This window comes from Pleurodeles waltl, chromosome 6, assembly GCF_031143425.1.
Source record: "Pleurodeles waltl isolate 20211129_DDA chromosome 6, aPleWal1.hap1.20221129, whole genome shotgun sequence".
NCBI classification, from domain to species: domain Eukaryota; kingdom Metazoa; phylum Chordata; class Amphibia; order Caudata; family Salamandridae; genus Pleurodeles; species Pleurodeles waltl.
Genome location: NC_090445.1, coordinates 903,632,717 through 903,656,205, shown reverse-complemented (window position 1 = coordinate 903,656,205; position 23,489 = coordinate 903,632,717). Strand labels below are relative to the sequence as shown.

General features: G+C 47.7%; 1 protein-coding gene across 2 annotated transcripts in view; it reads right to left on the bottom strand.

Annotated features, from left to right (window-relative positions):
* The window catches only part of MKI67 (marker of proliferation Ki-67), a 76,840-nt gene that overhangs the window by 36,261 nt on the left and 17,090 nt on the right, over positions 1-23,489 (bottom strand). For both annotated transcript variants that reach the window (XM_069239720.1, XM_069239719.1), the window contains exons 9-13: positions 21,086-23,426; positions 19,692-19,804; positions 6,360-6,531; positions 4,882-4,995; positions 3,413-4,320 (exon numbers count right to left, since the gene is read on the bottom strand). In XM_069239720.1, the coding sequence (XP_069095821.1) occupies positions 3,413-4,320; positions 4,882-4,995; positions 6,360-6,531; positions 19,692-19,804; positions 21,086-23,426 (3,648 nt within the window). The remainder of the gene's footprint in view (positions 1-3,412; positions 4,321-4,881; positions 4,996-6,359; positions 6,532-19,691; positions 19,805-21,085; positions 23,427-23,489) is intronic.

Sequence of the window (23,489 nt, the reverse complement as noted above, 5' to 3'; positions counted from 1 at the left end):
TCGGCGTCGAAACTTTGTCTGCGTGTTTTTTCGGCTCCGAGGTGACTTTTTTCCTTTTCGGGGCCGAAACCTCTCGGCGTCGATCTGTTTCGGTGCCGCTGTCTCGGCGTCGAGCCGTGTCCACACCGGCATCTCGGTGTCGAGGCTTGTCTCCAGCACTTTCTCGGTCCCGAGAAGGCTGCGTGCCGGTGTCTCGACCGGAGTCGGACGATCTCGGCACTGTTTGGGCCTTTTTCGGTGCCGACGGTCGGTCACCGAATTTATGGGTCGAGCCATGGCCTGGTGGCAGTGGCGTCCCCTGGGCCTTGTAAATGTTTCTTTGTGTGGTTTTCGACGTCTTACTCACGGTTTGTGTGTCGTCGAATCCTTCGGAGTCTGAGTCTTGGATCGAGAAGGTACCTTCTTCTTCCTGTTCCTCGAACTCCCGTTGGGCTGTCGGTGCGGACGCCATTTGAAGTCTTCTGGCTCGACGGTCTCGGAGTGTTTTTCGGGACCGGAACGCACGACAGGCCTCGCAGGTGTCTTCGCTGTGCTCAGGTGACAGGCACAGGTTGCAGACCAAGTGTTGGTCTGTGTAAGGGTACTTATTGTGGCATTTGGGGCAGAAACGGAACGGGGTCCGTTCCATCGGCGTTCTTCAGCACGCGGTCGGGCCGACCAGGCCCCGACGGAGGATCGAAAAACTACCCCGAAGGGCACCGGAGCTCTTCGATCTTCGATGCGGTGTGGAATCTAAGTACGCCGATCCCGAACGCAACAATACCGACGAAAATCTTCCGAAATTAGCTAATTTTCCGTTCCGAAACTCGGAGCGACAGGAACACGTCCGAACCCGATGGCGGAAAAAAAAAACAATCGAAGATGGAGTCGACGCCCATGCGCAATGGAGACAAAAGGAGGAGTTACTCGGTCCCGTGACTCGAAAGACTTCTTCGAAGAAAAACAACTTGTAACACTCCGGCCCAACACCAGATGGCGAGCTATTGCAGAACATGCGTATCTACAGCGACAGATGCCATCGAACAAATACGTTTCTGCGTATGGTCTACATCGGTGGATTGCAGGTCTTCCTCAAACCTATGCTTTCGCATTTGGGAGGTCATTGATTGCTCTTCTGTATAAGAGCCTGAAACTGGGTCGGTTGCAGGTTGTTTTGGCACCCTGTCTGCGTCTTTTTTCGGCTCCGAGGTGACTTTTTTCTTTTTCGGAGTCGAAACATCTCGGCGTCGATCTTAGTCGGTGCCGCTGTCTCGGCGTCGAGCCGTGTCTACACCGCTATCTGTGTCGATGTATGTCTCCAGCACTTTCTCGGTCCCGAGAAGGCTGCGTGCCGGTGTCTCGGCCGGTGTCTCGACCGGAGTCGGAAGGTCTCGGCACTGTTTGGGCCTTTTTCGGTGCCGACGGTCGGTCACCGAATTTATGGGTGGAGCCATGGCCTGGTGACAGTGGCGTCCCCTGGCCCTTGACAATCTTCTTATGAGTGGTTTTCGACGTCTTACTCACGGTTCGTTGATCGTCGAATTCCTCGGAGTCCGATTCGTGTATCGAAAAGGTTTCTTCCTCTTCTTGTATCTCGAACTCTCGGTGGGCTGTCGGCGTGGACGCCATTTGAAGTCTTCTGGCTCGACGGTCTCGGAGTGTTTTTCGGGACCGGAACGCACGACAGGCCTCGCAAGTGTCTTTACTGTGCTCAGGTGACAGGCACAGGTTACAGACCAAGTGTTGGTCTGTATAGGGGTATTTGTTGTGGCATTTGGGACAGAAACGGAACGGGGTCCGTTCCATCGGCGTTCTTCTACACGCGGTCGGGCCGAGCAGGCCCCGACGGGGGATCGAAAACTACCCCGAAGGGCTCCGGAGCTCTTCGATCTTCGATGCGGTGTTGATTCTAACTACGCCGATCCCGAACGCAACAATACCGACGAAAATCTTCCGAAATTTAGCTGTTTTTCCGTTCCGAAACTCAGAGCGACAGGAACACGTCCGAACCCGATGGCGGAAAAAAAAAAAAACAATCGAAGATGGAGTCGACGCCCATGCGCAATGGAGACAAAAGGAAGAGTCACTCGGTCCCGTGACTCGAAAGACTTCTTCGAAGAAAAACAACTTGTAACACTCCGACCCAACACCAGATGGCGAGCTATGCAAAACATGCGTATCTACAGCAACAGATGCCATCGAACATATATTTTTCTATACAAAAACCTATTGGCCTGGAATTGTCTGAGTGTGTGTTCCTCATTTATTGCCTGTGTGTGTACAACAAATGCTTAACACTACTCCTTTGATAAGCCTACTGCTCGACCACATTACCACAAAATAGAGCATTAGTATTATCTCTTTTTGCCACTATCTTACCTCTAAGGGGAACCCTTGGACTCTGTGCATACTATTCCTTACTTTGAAATCGTGCATACAGAGCCAACTTCCTACAGGAAGTCTGTAAACTTTTACCTAGAGAAGCCAAACAGTTAAAACGTTTACAAGGTTTCCAAACAACCACTAGAAGCTGGGATATGGGGCAACTTGTGACTTTAGCAACAGTTCAAGCTGAATAACGTTGTAGCAGGACTTCTAGGGTGAACTACCCCTAGTAAGGCAGGCAAATATTTGTGATTTAAGGCAGCCAACAAGTATTAAAAAAATAAAAAATAAAAGTCACCCAACACTGGCAGTTTGGCCATTTCCATTCTAGACCAAGGTAGCTGCATCATTGCTCTAAATTTAGGCTATACATGTAAGCAAATGCAAAAGGTATACACTTCACGAATATGCTTATAAATGTTCTTAAGGCCATCTGATTTAATAGCCCAACTGCTTGACAGTAATGATCGGTTAACATTCGGAAAACATTCAATGACCACACATTACAAGCATACAAGGAGAGGGTCATGGGAATATGCAAAATGTCACATTCAGTAACTCAATGTAATTACAATGTGTGCCCACTACATAGGAGGAATGGGACAAAGCTGTTTCAGTGCAGAGGGCCTTCAGTACAGGGCACCAGAGAACACTTTGTTGAACAGGTCAAAATGCCCCTAAATTCAGTCAAAACTTTGCACGACGCAATAGAGAACCTTTTGATAAGTGTGCTGGATCTCTTGTAGCCACCTCTAGCTATTGAGTTGCATAAGCCAATACAGAATATCTTTTTGGGTGACCAGTCAAGTGATGTGGTAAAAACGTGCACACTACTGCTCCCACTGTGGTGCCCAAGCTCCCCCAAACTTCTAACCAGGAGGACTCAAGCAAAGAACTGCACATAAAGTGACTATCTAATTCAGGAGATAAAAAGAAATCAGTTCTTCAGGAAGACAAACTGGTATTTTGTACTAACCTTGAGGTAAATATATTATTACCAAAGTAAAGCGAAAGTTAAAAAAAAAAAAAAAAAACTCCAGGATTTTACCTTGTTTTCCTTGGGTGTTTCAAACATCTCTTTAATGCCACTGTAGTTCAATTCGACATCCGAGAGCATAGGTTTAATTTGTGTGTTCCTTCTCACCGAGGGAACCACTCTTTCTTTCGGTGTCCTTAAAAGCCTTGATATTCCTCTGAGATTTTCTAAAGGCAAAGACTTCTGTTTTGGTGATGCCATTATTCTTTTAATTCCTATCATGTCCTCGACTGGTTGAGTTTTATTTTTGGGAGTTTTCATAATGCGGCTAATGCCAATCATGTCTTCAACTGGTTGAACCTTTTGCCTGGGAGTCTTCGTGGCATGCGTGCTATATTCTTTGGGAGTCCTCATCAATCGGCGGATCCCCAGACGGGACTCAACAAGCTTTCCTTTTTGCTTGGGAGTTTTCATAATGCGGCTTACTCCAGCCATGTCCAATACTTCTTGCCCTTTTTGTTTAGGGGTCTTCATAAGCCGTTTAATCCCTACTAGATTTAATTCACTCTTGTCTGATGTATTTGTAACTGCAGCAGCTAGTTCATGTATAACAGACTGTCTCTTCGGTCTTGGAGTTCTCAGTAATCGTTTTAACGCAACTGAATCCAGCACAGATTTTGCCTTCTCCTTTGGAGTTTTCATTATTCTTCGAAGACCCAGAGAGTCATTCAATAACCTAGATTCTGTAACTTCTACTTTTGAAGTACGACTTCTTGCAGACTCTGGTGTTTTGTAAGTCTCCTTTACATTTTCCAAATTTACTGCCTTTGGTGACTTTCCTTTAGACATCCTCGTCAACTTGTTCTCGCTGCTACTTTGACTCTCATTACCTCTCAATAATCTAGAAACAGCATCTTGACTATATTGCCTGTGCTTCTTTGTAACTGGTGTGCTGCTCAAAGGGGAAACAATCATCTCTCCTGTGGCATATTAAAACAAAAAAGCACAAAAACAGTTAATGTACAAAGTGACCAAAATAAAACATCTGATAAATTCTGACGGCAGTTCTCTACAATTTTTTTTTGTAAGTAGCTATCAAGGCTGAGATGCCTGAACAAGAATCCCCCCAACTAATGACCAGTCAACCAACGAAAGTGGGATGACCCCTTCTGGTTTTAGATAACGCAAGTTGAGTGTCCCATTTTAATTACTTCAGAGGGAACAAGGACTTTTTTTGTCTTTTTTTTTTCTAAAGAGTCTACTTAAAACACATGAGCCCACTGTTTAGTAGAGGCTCTTCTTCTACTCAAGTGTAACTAGGTTTGAAGCTTGCTTTTCATACGCAATAAGGATGTGTAGGAGCAGAATTGGCAAGTGCCAAGATCAAAATACCGAGCTTTCAGCAACTCCAAAACTATAAAACATGCCCTCATTTCACTCCATTTCTAGAGACATTCAACAAGGTAAGAAGGAATGGATGATTAAGTTCTCACTTAATTCTACTTAATGGCCACATGGCACAAACAAAAATAAAAACCAACCAGATTCCTCAGGTGTGAGCATCACGGACAATTCCTCTGCTGGAGCTTTTGCAGGCGTAGATGAGCGTGAAGCTTTATGTCCCCCCTTAGGAGTTGTGAACATCTCAGTCATTCCTTGAAAAATTAATGTACAAATTTAGCAATTTATGATGCAGTTTCTATTATAATAGGTGTCTAGACAGTAAATGCAACTTTGCATATTTATAGAATAGGCAGTGTCAATTTTAAGACGACAAAAAGATTACAGAATATTCCCTGCAGTTCTTAAAGTCTATTAGGCTTCTCCACGGGTAACTCAGGAGATATGTTGTACTTGAGGAATTCTCAGCATGCGGGAAATGCCAAGAATACCAATGACTGGAATGGTCAGCCGAGGGAGCTCCTGATTCCTGTGCCCAGATTCAACTTAGACAATAAAGAACAAGTAAACAATTACCTCAGTCTGGTATCGTGACTGGGGAACAAAGGATCTCAACATGCTACGGGGAGCTCTGCAGCTACCTGGAAGTAGCTCTCCTGTGTGGAGTCTTGCCTACTAAATTAAAAGCTTTTATTTCATTGAATTAATATATTTATTCCAATAATTGAAGTGTGTATTTAAGATGAAATGCATATATTTCCAGATATCGATATTTGGAGAAATAGCTTTCCAAATTATATTTAATGCTGACAAAAGTGATAAATCATGAAATATTACTGACATTACCTTGGTTTTGTGGGCATTGCAGCTATGTCATGTATTACCTACTTAGAGGCATTTGAAAGTGTAAAGTATTTTTACATTACTCCTGTCAGCCATGACTCAATTGCTACAAGTACTTTCATGTAGTGGCCCCTAATGTAATCGTGTCTGGCATGGTCACCAAAACAACACTTAGTTTGGGATGATTCATTGAACTTAATTAGCACTTACTACATAAAAATTGATGGCCTATTTTAAGGGATGGAAAGTCTCAACTATGGACAATGGACCTCCTCCATCCCCCAAGGAAATGTTATGGAAGGCCACCACAAAACACGCACAATGTGATGTTTGACCTGGACAGATAGTCTTCGTGAAGTAGCTATTAAAACGTCTCAAGCACATCTGGTCTTGTAAGTACACACGGTTTTTGTACCAGAACCCGGCAGCACATACCGTACACTCTAGGTCAGAGTATTTTTCCAGAGAAAAATTAAAAAAAAATACTCCTTTCACCAGGAATAGCCAGAAGGTAGTACTTATCTGGGATACCCTTACAAGCCTCTTGCCCTTTGCCTAATTTGCTACTACCACCACCTCGCCGAGCCACATACCCTAAGAAGGTGAGAACTTCTTCCTTTTAAAAGCACAACTCTGACGAATGGTACCGATAATGGAAGAACTTCCCACCTGTACGGGGCTGAAGGTATTTAATGGAGAGAGAAAAAAAAAAACCACAAGATATAAAAGATAAAATGTATTAACCAGGAAGAGGCAATAGAGCCTAGGTTCTCACCTGTAAAACTCTCATTTGCATCCATTCTTTGTATTAAAGAATAATTTTTAACAACTCGTGGAGCCTGTCCTGCCAGCGGTACAGTACGAGAATGAGCTTTTCCAATAACTATTGTAGCTGGAGAATCTGCATGGCCTGTGCTGACATGGCCCTTGACTTTACGTGCTGGTGTCTGTTTAAAAGGTCAAACATATCATTAGTTTCTGGTAAGATTGTTAAATGATTAAAACTAAATCAAATACTCCACACCAAAAAGTGAATTGTATTGAGTTCTTCACACATCTTTCATAAACCGGCATGCTTAATACTACTGTTGTCAGACTGAAAAACACCCGTGACATTAAGAAATTCGTAGAACCACCCTTTCAACACAGCAGTCTGCGTTGGACTGTCATTTATCCCATTACAAAAAAAAAAAAAAAAAATGCACGCTAGACTTGAGTCCCCTCAAACCATCCATGCTAAACCGATTTTAAAGTAACAGTGCTAAAGAATAAACTGTTGCACAGGAATACAAGTTTGCAATGACGGAAAAGCCTAGCTAGTAGCAAGTAATTATTTTCAAACGCAAAGTATTTCAGGGATTCAAATGCTACAATTAATGCTAACAAGCAGTACAATACATCAAAACAGAGTGGAAAAAAACTCCAAGGTCTGAGAGCAATCGATGGTTCTCTTCCAACAAGTAAATACAAGTAAGATCTGGTGAAACGGACAGCTTTTTTCACACGCATCCACGTATCTAGGCTCAGTTTAGAAACCGGTTAGTTCTCTACTGTAGTAAGTGTTGGTTAAGACGTCAGATGGAACTAGTTACCTAAAAAGGTACAGCAGGAAGCGTACATTTTCCGATTACACAGATCAGGAGCCAGTCAGATTTGAGACTGCATTTCGCTTTTACTTTTAACTATAATCCCAGGTTTGCCGTGGATTCAGTCACCAAGGGCGGCTTCTCCATAGAGGCCAAAAGGGCAGAAACCACCCCGGTAAAACGCCCTCAACCCTCTGAGGTATTCAAATATTACAGCTTCGATCTCACCTTTCATTTGTGTAAAGGATGCAATACCGCCTTTCAACACAAGATGGCTCCCCTGAGCTGCATTGTGTATGTGCAGGACTATCGAACATGATGCACTAGCGTCACGCAGTGCAGCATGTCCGATAACGGTGAAATGGGGCACGTCATTCATGCACCCTTATTGTTCCATCTGAAGCCACGATACATGGAAAAGGACAGTCTGCCATCTTATTAGAGCTTCTGATAAGGCAGAATGGTCTGAGCCTCGCTCTGGTGCCTGGTTTATTCCATCTGAAAGTTGGGGATGACGTCTGGAGAAAACTGCGCTGAGGACTACCCCGGGTAGCTCTCCAGTTGTGTAAGATAAAGCATGTTTATGCGCCTTTGTGCAAGCGTGTGCGTATGTCTTGACTGCCGTTTTATAAAAACTATTGTTGAGATGTTGCGAGCGTATTCCACCAGAACGCCCTTTTCGTTGGACAGCCCCACCACTATATAAAATGACCAGCCGCCACTGCAAGTCACTTGCGAATTGACAGAAGGGGCGTCTCCGTCTAGACCCTGCCACTGATTAGGAATAGAATTGCCTGCAGCAACTGTGTGGATGAGCTCAAACCGTGACCCAATCCACGTGAAAATACAGGTTAGGTTGAAAGTGGTTTGGTCACCAGTGAATGCGATCTCCGAGCTCACGTTGACAATCACCAGCTGCTCTGAAAATAGGACGGCAACGGGCCTTCAGTAGTTCAAAATGAATCCTTACTGAAAAACATCAAAGACCTGAGCCGGCTAATGAAGATAACGAACAAAGCTATGTACATTTAGCTCTAGTCCTCCAGTATTTGCATCTTTCATAGATGTACATGCCTGAATTATTCCGGTCATCCGACTGTAAACCCTTGCTAAACAATGTGCAAGCTGCATTTTTAAATAACCCAAAATCAAGCACAGATTTCAAGATTTTGAACATTCAGTGGGAGGATACCGCTGGAGGTATCGCCAAGGGAATACTTTCTTCAGCATTAAAATGCTGCTTCCAGAAACAAGTGCCTTGGAAGATATACAGGAGTAAATCAGAAGCCAGAGGTGCACCCGTCTATTGGAGACATAGGCAAGGCTGCTTGTCACTCAGACGGGGTATACACCAGCAAGAAAGGAAGCAATGTCAACTTTGCTTATACACAAGTCAACAAAGTAAACCATGGTTAAGTTCGACTGCATCAGACAGGATAATCACAGTAGACACCTCAGTTGTCAAAAAAGCCTGGCAAGTATTCCTGCTCACACGAGGAGCTCCAGATTATTTCGGTACTAACAGCATCAATTTCTACAGCTGGCAGGTGCCTTAATTTCAATAGTGCACCAAAGCACCACATCAAGATTTCCAACAGAATCACTTGTGTGCTTTACTATTTAACCACTTCCCTCAACTATGCCTCTTCAGACACGGATGGTGTCAAGAGTAACTTGCATCCACACTGAGGCTTTAACATTGCTGCTGCTGCTGCGCCCCCCCCCCTCCCCCGGCAGAAGGAAGAGGCTAGAACAGATCTTGACGAGACCGACGCCTTCAGGAGTGAAGTATATCACAGAAGAGTGAGGAGGTGCTACAAAACCCAGACTGCAACGTGGCAACATGGAAATCGTTACTTACCTTGTAAACATTGGTTTGTAGCAAGTAATGATGTAGAGTTCATATTCCTGTGATTTCGTGTTGAGCTTGGGTTTTTGCAGTATGTTTTTCTACAAAGAAGCCTTTCTAGTCACAAGGTATAGTGGTCCTCCCTTAGTTGGCAACGTGCATGGGCACCAACTCCATTGTAGATTGTTTTTCTGCCATTGTGTTGGGACTTCTGCAAACAGGGCTCGGTTTCAGCAATTTCTCTTTTCATTGGGCCCAGTCCGTCGTTTTGGCTGAAAAGATTCTGCTTATGTTTACCCAAATATGGTTTCTCGGACACAGACCTACCATTGACGCCTAACAGCAAGGGCCTCGGGCCGTCTCTGGGCTGCATACCCCTCACCAAGGAGTGGTACGAGTAGGGAGTGAATGCAATATAGTGCAAGTGCTTATTGAGAAAAGGGAATAGAATAAGAAAGGAGAGATGTGATCAGAGCCACACTTCTGGGGAGGGTGATTTTGCACTAAAAACTGAGGCTTACAGGGTGAGTAAGCTTTCCTGCCTGTACCATGTGACCTTTAACATATAGCCTATGAAGAGCTCTTTGCAATCAAGTCTGGTGGGGGTAGGGAGGAGACTGGGGGCATGGATAATGGAGACCACCTTAAGGAGGAACTTGGGATTAGTTTTGAGTACCACCTTTTTTTTTGTACTCCCCGGTCCTAGTGAACCTGAACGTATGGTTCCTTAAGTGTACAGGCTTGCAGCTCACTAATAAGTGTAAGTGAAGTTATTGCAACAAGGTGGTCACGTTCCAGGAAAGGTGGCATCGGAGTAGAGGAAACCCTGGGTAACAACCCCGTTGATAACACCCATAAAGGTATTAAGTCAATGGAATATGCAAGACAGAGGAATGCTATTTATTTTTTCCATGCAAACTAACGGTTGCTAGGTGAAGTCATATCAAGGTATAGACCAAGTCTGATGTTTGAAGATGAATTAGCCAACAGACGAGGTCCTAAATTGCATGCTTTAAGAGGGCCAATTTGAGAATGCAGCAGTAGACCTTTCCACTTTGCAACGTTTCAGGCATGTGTGGTTGGCCTGCAGCATTCTCATCGGATGTTCATGTATTTCTGCAGAAGGCATCGGTAACCAAATTCTAGAAGCACATATGGAAAGATCACCAGGTTAGCTGCTTTGGGGTAGACTGCCTGACTTGACCCTGGTTACTGGTGAAGTCTGGCCAGTGGGGAGCTTCTCCTGTGGACTGACTGGCATTTCACAATGTTGATAACCAAGGATTAGGCACAGGTGGGGAGCTACTAGAATGAGAGTTTGACGTTTACTGCATCTTCCACACAAAGGAAAGAAAAGGGAAAGGCAGAAAATATCGGACCAGTTTATCCATAGAGCATTGCACATGGACTGCAAGTGCCTGGCAGCAAGGTTACCGCATTTTATGTTCTCTGGAGTGGCAAAGGTCGCGTGAAGAGTTCACACTTGTGGGCTTGTTGATGCATCCTTCTGAGCAGGTCCTACAAGTCCTTGCTCACACTCAAGGGTACTTGACCATCAAACAGATGCATTGCCAACGTTTCTGCAAGTAAAACATGGCTGTCATGTCTAGGACCACGGTCCCAGAGGAGTGGAAAGGCAGACTTAAAAGGATTGCCCCCCACTCAGCTCAAGAGACCATGGCAATGGCAGCTTGTGGAATAGTGTCTAGAAAATGCCTGCCCTGCAACATAATGTTCCTGTTCCACCACCGCAAAAAGCAATTCAGTGGCTTTTACCAACACTAGATCCACCGTCTGACACTCCAAATTAAACCTTTGTGCCAATAGGCAATGCTGCAGCAGGCACAAATCTAGTCTGGTTTGGGGCATAATGGCCATACACGAACACATGTAGGAGGAGCATTATAGTTCTGACGGAAATGATGTGGCTAAAAGATTTACAAGCCTTTGGAATATGGATCCCTTTGCTGGCTGGTTTAGTATTTGCCTGTGACCGATACTGCACCTAGGAAAGGTCGGTTCGAGGGGCCAATAGGTGGGATTCAGCAGCATTCATGGTGCATCATAGGCTGTGGAGGAGACCAATGGCAGCCGTGTTTGTGCTAGGCATTGTTGACTGCTTGTTCTCTTGATCACCCAGTCGTTTCAGTAGAGACTGCTTGTCATTTCATGAAGACACCTTGGACAGATGGCGATGAACAGATTCTCACGGTACTGTAATGGGCATCCACTTAGCACAAGTTGTGCCAGTGGGTGAGATGAATGGGGATGCGGAGGTAGGCTTCATTGCGGTCTAGGGCCGCCATGAAGTTGCGTTGGTACATCAAGGAGAAGACATCTTATAACGTGACCATGTGCATGCGATTGGAGACCTTACTGGCTAAGAGGCCCGAGATCCAGAATGAGTGAGAGTCACCCTTCATTGGGATGACAGTGGGCAACCACTGTTTTTTAGCTCTTTTTTGAAGGAGCGCATGGACCAGTTTCTCCAAGAGGCAGAGAAATACTCGGAGGGTCTGTGGGATGTGTGTAAAGAAATGGCTCCCTGTTGCAGTTACCCCCCACTTTTTGCCTGATACTGATGCCGACTTGACTGAAGTGTGCTGGGACCCTGCTAACCAGGCCCCAGCACCAGTGTTCTTTCATCTAAAATGTACCATTGTTTCCACAATTGGCACAACCCTGGCACCCAGGTAAGTCCCTTGTAACTGGTACCAAGGGCCCTGATGCCAAGGAAGGTCTCTAAGGGCTGCAGCATGTCTTATGCCACCCTAGGGACCACTCACTCAGCACAGACACTGCTTGCCAGCTTGTGTGTGCTGGTGGGGAGAAAATGACTAAGTCGACATGGCACTCACCTCAGGGTGCCATGCCAACCTCACACTGCCTGTGGCATAGGTAAGTCACCCCTCTAGCAGGCCTTACAGCCCTAAGTCAGGGTGCACTATACCACAGGTGAGGGCATAGGTGCATGAGCACTATGCCCCTACAATGTCTAAGAAAAACCTTAGACATTGTAAGTGCAGGGTAGCCATAAGAGAATATGGGCTGAGAGTCGGTCAAAAACGAACTCCACAGCTCCATAATGGCTACACTGAATACTGGAAAGTTTGGTATCAAACTTCTCAGAATAATAAACCCACACTGATGCCAGTGTTGGATTTATCAAAAATGCACACAGAGGGCATCTTAGAGATGCCCCCTGTATATTACCCAATTGTTCAGTACAGGACTGACTGGTCTGTGCCAGCCTGCTGCTGAGAGACGAGTTTCTGACCTCATGTGGTGAGAGCCTTTGTGCTCTCTGAGGACAGAAACAAAACCTGCTCTAGGTGGAGGTGCTTCACACCTCCCCCCTGCAGGAACTGTAACACCTAGCAGAGAGCCTCAAAGGCTCAGGCTCCGTGTTACAATGCCCCAGGGCATTCCAGCTAGTGGAGATGCCCACCCCCTGGACACAGCCCTCACTTTTGGCGGCAAGTCCAGGAGAGATAATGAGAAAAACAAGGAGTCACTGGCCAGCCATGACAGCCCCCAAGGTGTCCTGAGCGGAGGTGACCAACTTTTAGAAATCCTCCATCTTGCAGATGGAGGATTCCCCCAATAGGATTAGGGATGTGCCCCCCCCCCCCCCTCAGGGCTAGTAGCCATTGGCTACTAACCCCCCAGACCTAAACATGCCCTTAAATTTAGTATTTAAGGGCTCCCCAGAACCTAGGAACTCAGATTCCTGCAACTTAAGAAGAGGACTGCTAAGCTGAAAAACCCTGCAGAGAAGACTGAGACACCAACTGCTTTGGCCCCAGCTCTACCGGCCTGTCCCCCCGCTTCTAAAGACACTGCTCCAGAGACGCTCTCCCCAGGGACCAGCGACCTCTGAATCCTCAGAGGATTGCCCTGCTCTAGAAGGACCAAGAACTCCAGAGGACAGCGGCCCTGTTCAAAGACTGCAACTTTGAAACAAAGCAGCAACTTTGAAACAACTTGCGTTTCCCGCCAGAAGCGTGAGACTTGCTACTCTGCACCAGACGCCTCTGGCTCGACTTGTGGAGAACAATCACTTCAGGGAGGACTCCCCGGCGACTGCGAGTAGCCAGAGTTGCCCCCTCTGAGCCCCCACAGGGACACCTGCAGAGGGAATCCCGAGGCCCCCCCCTGACCGCGACTGCCTGCTCCTCAGATCCAGACGCTTGGTAAAGACTGTGCACCCGCAGCCCCCAGGACCTGAAGGATCCGAACTCCAGTGCAGGAGTGACCCCCAGGAGGCACTCTCCCTTGCCCAGGTGGTGGCTACCCCGATGAGCCCCACCCCCTTGCCTGCATCGCTGAAGAGACCCCTTGGTCTCCCATTGATTTCAATTACAAACCAGACGCTTGTTTGCACACTGCACCCGGCCGCCCCCCGTGCCGCTGAGGGTGTACTTTGTGTGGACTTGTGTCCCCCTCCCCTCCCCCCCCCCCCCCCCCCCCGGTGCCCTACAAAACCCCCCTGGTCGGCACTCTGAACACGCGGGTAATTACCTGCTGGCAGACTGGAACCGGGGCACCCACTTCTCCATTGAAGCCTATGCGTTTTGGGCACCACTTTGACCTCTGCACCTGACCGGCCCTGAGCTGCTGGTGTGGTAACTTTGGGGTTGCTCTGAACCCAACGGTGGGCTACCTTGGACCCAAACTTGAACCCCGTAGGTGGTTTACTTACCTGCAAAAACTAAAAAAACTCTTACTCCCCCAGGAACTGTTGAAAATTGCACTGTCTAGTTTTAAAATAGCTATATGTGAAAAGTGTATGCGCTATTTTGCTAATTCAAAGTTCCTAAAGTACCTACCTGCAATACCTTTCATTTAAAGTATTACATGTAAATCGTGAACCTGTGGTTCTTAAAATAAACTAAGAAAATATATTTTTCTATACAAAAACCTATTGGCCTGGAATTAGTGTGTGTTCCACATTTATTGCTTGTGTATGTACAACAAATGCTTAACACTACTCCTTTGATAAGCCTACTGCTCGACCACACTACCACAAAATTGAGCATTAGTATTATCTCTTTTTGCCACCATCTTACCTCTAAGGGGAACCCTTGGACTCTGTGCATACTATTCCTTACTTTGAAATAGTGCATACAGAGCCAACTTCCTACAATGTGGCTATGAGATTGTTTAGGCAGTAGCAGGTCACTGCAAGGATCAGTTTAAATGTCACATTCTACTAGGGAAGGGTGAAATCCGGTAGCCTGTCTCAATAGGTGTTTTGTGATGAGGGAAGAGGCAGGGGCATCACTGCTCGTAGGTGAAGGCCCCGTTACCAAAACCTCCTGCACCCGACCCGACCCATGGTGACAACTGCTGGTAAGAGTGCATTTGGCTCCGATAGGAGGGGGTAGGGGATGGGAAACTGGCCTTGGGGCCTGCCCTATACTACAGGGAACATTTAGTATGGGCAGTGACAGTCCTTTACATTTTCCAGCATCTAATCAACCTTCAGCCCAAAGAGTTGTTTGCCAGGGCAGGTGGAGCAGATGCTGCTCTCTCTCTGGCATGCCTAGTTAAGCATGGCATCTGGCCAAAAAAAAAAAAAAAAAAAAAAAAAAAAAATAGTATAGACTCCTCTGGCTGTGGTGTCAGTCAGTATAGGGCATAGCAGACTGACTATTCAGGATAACCTACTTTCCATGGGCTCCAAGCAACATCAGTAGTGGGTGGGATACAGTGGCTTTGGAGCCAGTGGGATCTTCGGCAGATGAGTTGGTCCAAGGCGCAACAATGAACGGTGTGGCCTTCCAGATTCTCAAAGCAGTGATAAAGAAGCAAAAAAAAAAAAAAAAAAAAAACACACAAACACACGAGTCCTTGTGAAAGATCTTAGAATACAGCCACCCCTGGAGTATAGCAGAATGCACTATAAATGCTGAACTCCATGCAAGACATGATAAAAGAAACATACAAGATATCAAAGGTCACCAACCTCGGTTAATCTGCTGTCAAAGCCCAAATCCGTTGTCCAGCCCACAACCCAGTGTGGTTCCTTATAGGGTGCACGGCTTTTGCACGTTTACCATACACTTTTTGCCCCCATTTCGAATGCTAGGTGAACCCTGCTAAACAAGACTTACCCTTAAAAGGGTGTGCGGTTAAATGGCTGGTCCCTACTTCGCGTAACCAGACTTACTTTTAAGTCCTTAGCATACAGTACCAGGAGCATATAGGACATTGCGTCTTAGACTACAGTGCTAGTTGTGCACCTGAGTAGCACAAGGTAAAACATGGCCCCTACCCTGCCACTGCAGACTGGAAGGGCTGTCTACACTGATAACTTGACCCTGCCATTTAAAAAAAGGTAATGGCGAAGCCTAAACGCTCAATTTTTAATGTGCCTGCCATGCCCTGCTCACGGAGAAGCTGTCTCCAGAGCCCCGTTCACAGCACAGGAACACAACTGAGCAGTCTGCTGGGGCAAGTTGGGAGCCGAAAGTCTTTAAGCATCTACCACTACTGCCATGCAGCACCAGTGACCAAGACCAGAGACACAAAACTGCACCAGAGCTTGATGAGCTAAGGAGAACTGCTGGGACCCTCAGAATGTAAATTATCGACCCTGAAAGGACTGGCCTGTGATCACAACAGTAGGTGACTGAAAGTCTGGTGGCAACTGGAATTAAGCTAGTCCAGTCTACTCTGCAACTACGGCCGCCGGCAGAAGTATTGCATCCACAGCACCTTAGTAGCAGTCAACATCCTTCATCCCTCGGATCAGAACCAATCCAAAGGAATCCATTGCGATACAATTAAAGTGCCTGGAACTTCTGTGGATATAGCCGTTACTATGGACCTTACTGCTCCCTCCAACTGTCTCCCCAACAGTGTGGTCATCCTGTGTTTTTCTAGCAGACCGCATGAAAAACTTGAGTCTTTAATTATCAAATTTGTTGAATTCGCCAAGGTTTGGTTATGGATGAGCGAAAATGTTTTGGTGTATTATTGTGTATCTTCTAACATTTCTCGTAAAATCTATCTCCGGAACACTCCTGTGGATTTTTTTTTATTTTTATTCCAGTGTCTAAATTCTTACAAAAATACAGTCTGTTATAAACGGTGTCAGATCCCTTGCGTGTTTCGATTTCCTCTTCAATTGTTTTGGCCATGTTTACATACTTAATATTGTCTCCTCTGAGTAAGCCTTGCTGCTCAGTACCATAGCTACCCAGATTTGAGTGGAGTATTGAACAGACTAAACCTACGAAGCCTAAAGGGGTGAAGTGTAGTAGACAGTGAGGTCGCACAACCACACCCCATTTCCACACAAACCATACCGGCGATTCCACAACCTAAACTAACAATGTATGAATTTTCACCAGGATAGGGATTATCGCCAACAAAACATGCCTAAACCGTAATAGTAAGCACAGCAAAAAGACTGGTGTCTCACCTTCTTAGACATGACCATGGAGGTAAAAGGGTACATTGGTAACTGTTTGGATGATTTAGGATTACCTGCAGTGATTGAGGATGCAGAAGTATCAGCAGATTGCCCAATGACACCAAGAAAAACTGAGTGGAATCAGTTATCGATTCCACATGCCACAAGCCCAGACCTAACACCAAGGGATTTACCTCTAAACAGAAAATTTGGGGGCGGGGAGGAGAAATAAATGCAAATACAGCTTCCTGAATCTCAGTCCAAGATCATGGACAAGATTGTTTTCATAAAGTGGTGGTAGCCCTGCAATCCATCAAGGTCGAGAACTGAACAGCAAAGCCTTAAAGAGTACTGGAAAAACAGACAACCTTATACTTGGAGACGACAAACAAGACTTCAACAAACTGTCTTTTCAAGCAATATAGATCATGTGGACAACAGTCATGGCAGATTCAACAGCGCAGCCAATCAAGTAAGTAGGCCAGTGCTAAAAGGGCAGTACATTTTAAATAGGATAGAGAAATGTAGACAAACTTACCTAGCAACACCACGTCCCCCCGATGTGCTAGTAGTGGGCCCTGAAATCTTTAACACGAGCTAGCGATAATGGCCAGAATAGCCTGCTTTGGGTGGGGATGCTCTAAGGCTTTACTATATTGTTCATAAATACATCCATAGCCACTTGTGGCCTGCAATAGCTATTGTGTCATCCACTGGAGTGACGCTGAAAATATGGCTGCAGGCTGTGAACCCCGTCTAAATAACCCTTTTTTAAAGGCAGACCTCCCATCAAATATTAGTGAGTCACTCCTATGACTGCATTGTAGCCCACAGGGTAGGAAATTAATGTTAATGTCCCTCACCGAACACACACACTTGACAGCCTCACGGCCCACAAAGACACCACCCGCAAATCAGACTAGCCAAAGATCCTCATTCAAAGACCGCCTAGATAACAACGCACACAACAGCAAAGAGCTCTTCAGCATCGTGAAAGAACTCTCCAACCCCAGCGTCAACGACATTCCACCCTCACAAGAGCTCTGCGACTCTCTGGCCACCTTCTTCCACCAAAAGATCACTGACATACACGACAGCTTCAACACCACGCCAGACACCACCCCCGCTCCGATTGCCTAACCTCCTGGGCCAACGTCAGCGACAGACACGCAAATTCATGAACTCCATCCACTCCGGATCACCGTCAGACCCATGCCCTCACCACCTGTACAACAAAGCAGACGCAGCCATCGCTCCCCAACTACGGAAGGTCATCAACATCTCCTTCGAAACAGCAACATTCCCTGAAAGCTGGAAACACGCCGAAATCAACGCCCTCCTTAAGAAGCCCAAAGCAGACCCCCCAGGCCCTTAAGAACTTCCGACCCATCGCCATACTTCCGTTCCCTGCGAAGGTCAGAGAAAATAGTCAACGCACAACTGACTCGCCACCTCGAAAACGACATCCTGGACCCCTCCCAGTCTGGCTTCCGACAAAATCACAGCACCGAGACCGTGCTCCTCGCCGCCACAGACTACATCAGATGCCAAATGGACAACGGCGAAACATCAGCCCTCATCCTCCTGGACCTATCAGCCGCCTTCAACACGGTATGCCATCACACTCTGAGAACCCGCCTCTTTGAAGCAGGAATACAAGAGAAAGCCCTGGAGTGGACTACATCCTTCCTCTCAGACAGAACCCAGAGTCCGCCTCCCTCCCTTCCGCTCCAAAGCCACCAAAATCATCTGCGGCGTACCCCAGGGCTCATCCCTCAGCCCAACATTATTCACCATCTACATGTCACCCCTCGCTCAAGTAGCCCGCCAATACAACCTCAACATATCTCCTACGCCAACGACACCCAGCTCATCCTCTCCCTCACCAAGGACCCACACACCGCCAAGTCCAACCTCCACGAGGGAATGCAGGCCGCTGCCGAATGGATGAGAAACAGCCGCCTGAAACTGAACTCTGACAAGACGGAGGTCCTCATCCTCGGACCCAAACCCTCCGCCTGGGACGACTCCTGGTGGCCAACATCTCTAGGAACCCCACCAACACAGACCATGCACGCAATCTGGGCTTCATCCTCGACTCCTCCCTCTCCATGTCAAAACAGGTCAACGCAGTCTCCTCCTCCTTCTACAACACTCCGATTGCTCTGCAGGATCTACAAGTGGATCCCAACAGACACAAGAAAAACAGTGACACAGGCCCTCGTCAGCAGCAGGCTAGACTACGGCAACGCACTCCACACAGGCATCCCGACAAAACACCTGCCGCGCCTCCAACACATCCAAAACGCCTCCGCCCGACTGATCCTCAACGTACCCTGCCGCAACGACATCACACCCCACCTGCAAGACCTCCACTGGCTCCCCGTTGACAAGAGGATCACATTCAAGCTCCTCACCCAGGTACACAAAGCACTCCACAACACCGGATCTGCTTACCTCAGACTCCGCTTCTACATCCCCACCCTACAGCTCCGCAGACCTCGCACTCGCCACCGTCCCCCACATCCACTGAAAGACATCCGGCGGTAGACCATTCTACCTCGCCGCCAAGACATGGAACACTCTCCCAACCAACCTGCGGCGGACCCAGGACCTACTCGCCTTCAGAAGACTCCTCAAGACCTGGCTCTTTGACCAGCACTTTTCGGCCCACAACGCAGAATGGATAATATTTAAGAGTTGAACATGCGTGCAATTAGAAATGGAATGCTGCCCCAGTGACTAGGCCAAGAACATGGTCACTGTTCAGGCTGTACCTGGTACACAGAAAAGCCCAAGTATAGATTACACACATTGAACATTGGACATGTACCAGCTACAGACTCTACTCAAAGACTTGCCTTTAGTGACCCCCAACATCCCCATAGGCTACCCGTTTGGGTTTCCACAGTTGAATTAGGACATAGACACTGCTCAAGAGGAGAATGGCTTACCCAGCTTGGGATTTTGGGGGGGGGGGGGGGGGGGGGGGGGGGGGGGGCGGCTTTACACAGCTTAAAATTTGAGTGCAATGGCCACTGTGGAACTTTTTTTTTTTTTTTAGCTTTCACATGAATCCATATTTTGTATGGGTGCTGGGTTTGAGCAGCCCCGCCCCTCACCATAGCTTTTCTGCATGCTACATGGTGTACACTTAGGGCCAGATGTACAAAAGGATTTTACCCATTCTGTTTCTATGGGAAAAAGCTTTCATACATATGGCCCTTAGTGTGGTGGAAATAAACATCTTACCTTTGATTTTGTCAGTTTCTTCTTTGTAACTTGAACTTTAACCCCTCGCTTAACCTTTTTTACTTGAGTCCTGGCAACTCCAAGTTTGACTATGTCCGCCCACGATTTTGCAACTGGAAAGAATATTTAAAAAAAATAAAAAGTCAACATATTGCACACAACTGTATCAATCAAATCATGGACTAGAATATTAAATACAAAATGGAAAAATGTAGTGTGTTGCTCTAGAAGTCTACACCAACACAAATAAGCTTTTGTGCACAAGCACTCAAAGTTGAGTATTTACAGAATGCTTGCTAAGTAATCCACCCAAAAAAAAAAAAAAAAATCTGCTGTATATAACTTCCTGGATACCAAGGGGCAATCAGGTTTTATCGTGTCCGTGCTACACCACCGTAGGTACATTTTAAAGTCAGAAAAGGGTAGTTCTGATGGCTAAGCAAAAAACTCTTCCCTTAATATATTTTTTGGGGAGGGCTCAGTAAAGGGAAAGGTTAGGCAATATTCCGACTTCGGTCTGGACAGAGGTAGGGTCTTGCCTTCGGTGAGCAGGAATCAATTATGAAAATAAGACAGAATACTATAGATCAGTGGACCTGTCCAACTTTAGATACCTTTGACCCATACTGTAAAAGAAGTGGTTGGTGTCTGATGTTGTTAGCAATTGGACAAGTCAAGGTAACACATGAAAGCATAGGCATTAGTAGAATAGCATACATAGCACCTGCGCAGCATCATTCGCCACACTACTTTTGACAGTTACCATTAAATCACTCCCTAAAAAGCCTTAGTCCATTTCCAGAGCTAGATACAAGTGGTTTTCAATCAAATAGTACCCAATGGTGGATCAGGAGTCAATTTGTCAGAAATTGATTCCAACGAAAGTGCATGCAAAACTGATTTTTTTGGACAAGTTAAAGATCACTACCTAAAGACAAGTGGCCCAAACAAAAGTCCTGTTGTTGCGCTTTCAGAAATCCCCATTACCAGTGAAGCTGAAAGAATGGGTAAATGAATTCTTAACTATGGACAAACATTAACTGCGTATATATCTCCAACTTCCATCTGAACATTGTGATGGAAACTGGATTAAGATGTATATCTAGCCAAAATATTAGCACCCAAAGAGAAATAGGTCCTGCAAAATGTTAGGTCCGCTTACAAACTTCTGAGGCGAGTCAGCAGGTCTCTGGTCTTAAGACAGTTTCAATCGTTAAGTAGTTTTACGCAAGGCAGTTCGATGCTGTGAGAAGAAAGGACCCAAAAATGACAGCATGCAACCACGCATTGAATGGTTATGGCCACATCTTCCCATAGCAGCAAAACATCGTCAATTTAGCTCAATACTTAATGCTACTAGATGATTGCACAAAATAAAATTGAAAGCATATTACCTAGCAGGTTGGCTTCTGTAGCACCACTCTTCCTTCTAGAACGAAATGCTTCAACAGCTTCACTTCTACTTTTTCGACGAGATGGGGTTTTTCTTCTTTCAACACTTTTTGGGTATTTATTTTCAGACTCTTGAGCTGCTTGATACCAAACATTTTCAGGTTTCTGTACAACAATCACTTTCTGATTAGTTTCAGTCCCTGTATCTTCTTGCAAAGCGGTAGGTGTGGTAATTTTAGAGACTGAAAAACGCCCCCTGGAGTATGGAGTTTTTGGTGAAATGGACATTAAGGTACCCTTGGACGGAGTGCGGCCTGCAGGAGAACGAGAGCCACCCTTGGACGGGGTGCGGCCTGCGGGAGAACGAGGTGTACCCTTGGACGGAGTGCGGCCTGCGGGAGAACGAGAGCCACCCTTGGACGGGGTGCGGCCTGCGGGAGAACGAGAGGCACCCTTGGACGGGGTCCGGCCTGCGGGAGAACGAGAGGCACCCTTGGACGGGGTCCGGCCTGCGGGAGAACGAGAGGCACCCTTGGACGGGGTCCGGCCTGCGGGAGAACGAGAGGCACCCTTGGACGGGGTCCGGCCTGCGGGAGAACGAGAGGCACCCTTGGACGGGGTCCGGCCTGCGGGAGAACGAGAGGCACCCTTGGACGGGGTCCGGCCTGCGGGAGAACGAGAGGCACCCTTGGACGGGGTCCGGCCTGCGGGAGAACGAGAGGCACCCTTGGACGGGGTCCGGCCTGCGGGAGAACGAGAGGCACCCTTGGACGGGGTCCGGCCTGCGGGAGAAGGAATGGATGGGGTGCTAGCTAATGACATTAACAAAACTGTATCAACTTCAGCCCTTACGTTTGCTGGACTTCCTCCGCGGGAAGACATGTGACTTCCCCTGGCAAAAGCATTCCCAGATGCAGGAGAAACAGCAGGAGTCCCCATGACAGAAGCCCTTTTGGGTGCTGGAGAAGTGGCCGGACTACCTCTGGCAGATGCCCTCCCAAATGCTGGAGAAGTTGCAGGACTCCCCCTAACAGATGCCCTCCCAGGTGCCGGAGAAGCAGCATGACTCCCCCTGGCAGACTCCCTCCCGGGTGCTGGAGAAGCGGCTGGACTCCCCCTGGCAGACGCCCTCCCGGGTGCTGGAGAAGCGGCTGGACTCCCCCTGGCAGACGCCCTCCCGGGTGCTGGAGAAGCGGCTGGACTCCCCCTGGCAGACGCCCTCCCGGGTGCTGGAGAAGCGGCTGGACTCCCCCTGGCAGACGCCCTCCCGGGTGCTGGAGAAGCGGCTGGACTCCCCCTGGCAGACGCCCTCCCGGGTGCTGGAGAAGCGGCTGGACTCCCCCTGGCAGACGCCCTCCCGGGTGCTGGAGAAGCGGCTGGACTCCCCCTGGCAGACGCCCTCCCGGGTGCTGGAGAAGCGGCTGGACTCCCCCTGGCAGACGCCCTCCCGGGTGCTGGAGAAGCGGCTGGACTCCCCCTGGCAGACGCCCTCCCGGGTGCTGGAGAAGCGGCTGGACTCCCCCTGGCAGACGCCCTCCCCGGTGCCGGAGAAGTGGCTGGACTGCCCCTAGCAGACGCCCTCCCCGGTGCCGGAGAAGTGGCTGGACTGCCCCTAGCAGACGCCCTCCCCGGTGCCGGAGAAGTGGCTGGACTGCCCCTAGCAGACGCCCTCCCCGGTGCCGGAGAAGTGGCTGGACTGCCCCTAGCAGATGCCCTCCCAGGTGCTGGAGAAGTGGCTGGACTGCCCCTAGCAGATGCCCTCCCAGGTGCTGGAGAAGTGGCTGGACTCCCTCTTGCAGATGCCCTCCCCGGTGCCGGAGAAGTGGCTGGACTCCCCCTGGCAGATGCCCTCCCTGGTGCCGGAGAAGTGGCTGGACTCCCCCTGGCAGATGCCCTCCTTGGTGCCGGAGAAGTGGCTGGACTCCCCCTGGCAGACGCCCTCCCCGGTGCTGGAGAAGTGGCAGGACTGCCCCTAGCAGAAGACCTCCCGGGTCCCGGAGAAGTGGCAGGACTCCCTGTGGCAGCAGAGCTTTCTTTCATCAGAATAGTGTTGGGGCTTACAGTGGCAGCAGTTCTTCTGGGTGACTTAAAAGAGGCAGGACTCAAATTAGCAGTGGATCTAAATGGGGACTTTAAAGCCGGTAATGTGATAACAGTTTCTGTAGAAGGAGACTTTGATGCTAGTGATGTGACAGGCATTTTCTTAGATGGAGACCTTTCAGCTGGTGATGTTGAAAGTGACTTCCTGGACGGCGATCTTTTTACTGGTGACTTAACAGGAGACTTCTTGGATGAAGACAGCTTTGTTGGTGAAGCATTTGGTGAGCGCTTATCTGAACGTTCCTAAGAGATAAGATGTATAAATGAGGCACAGTACAACTACAAATTTTTGAGCCGCGAAGATTA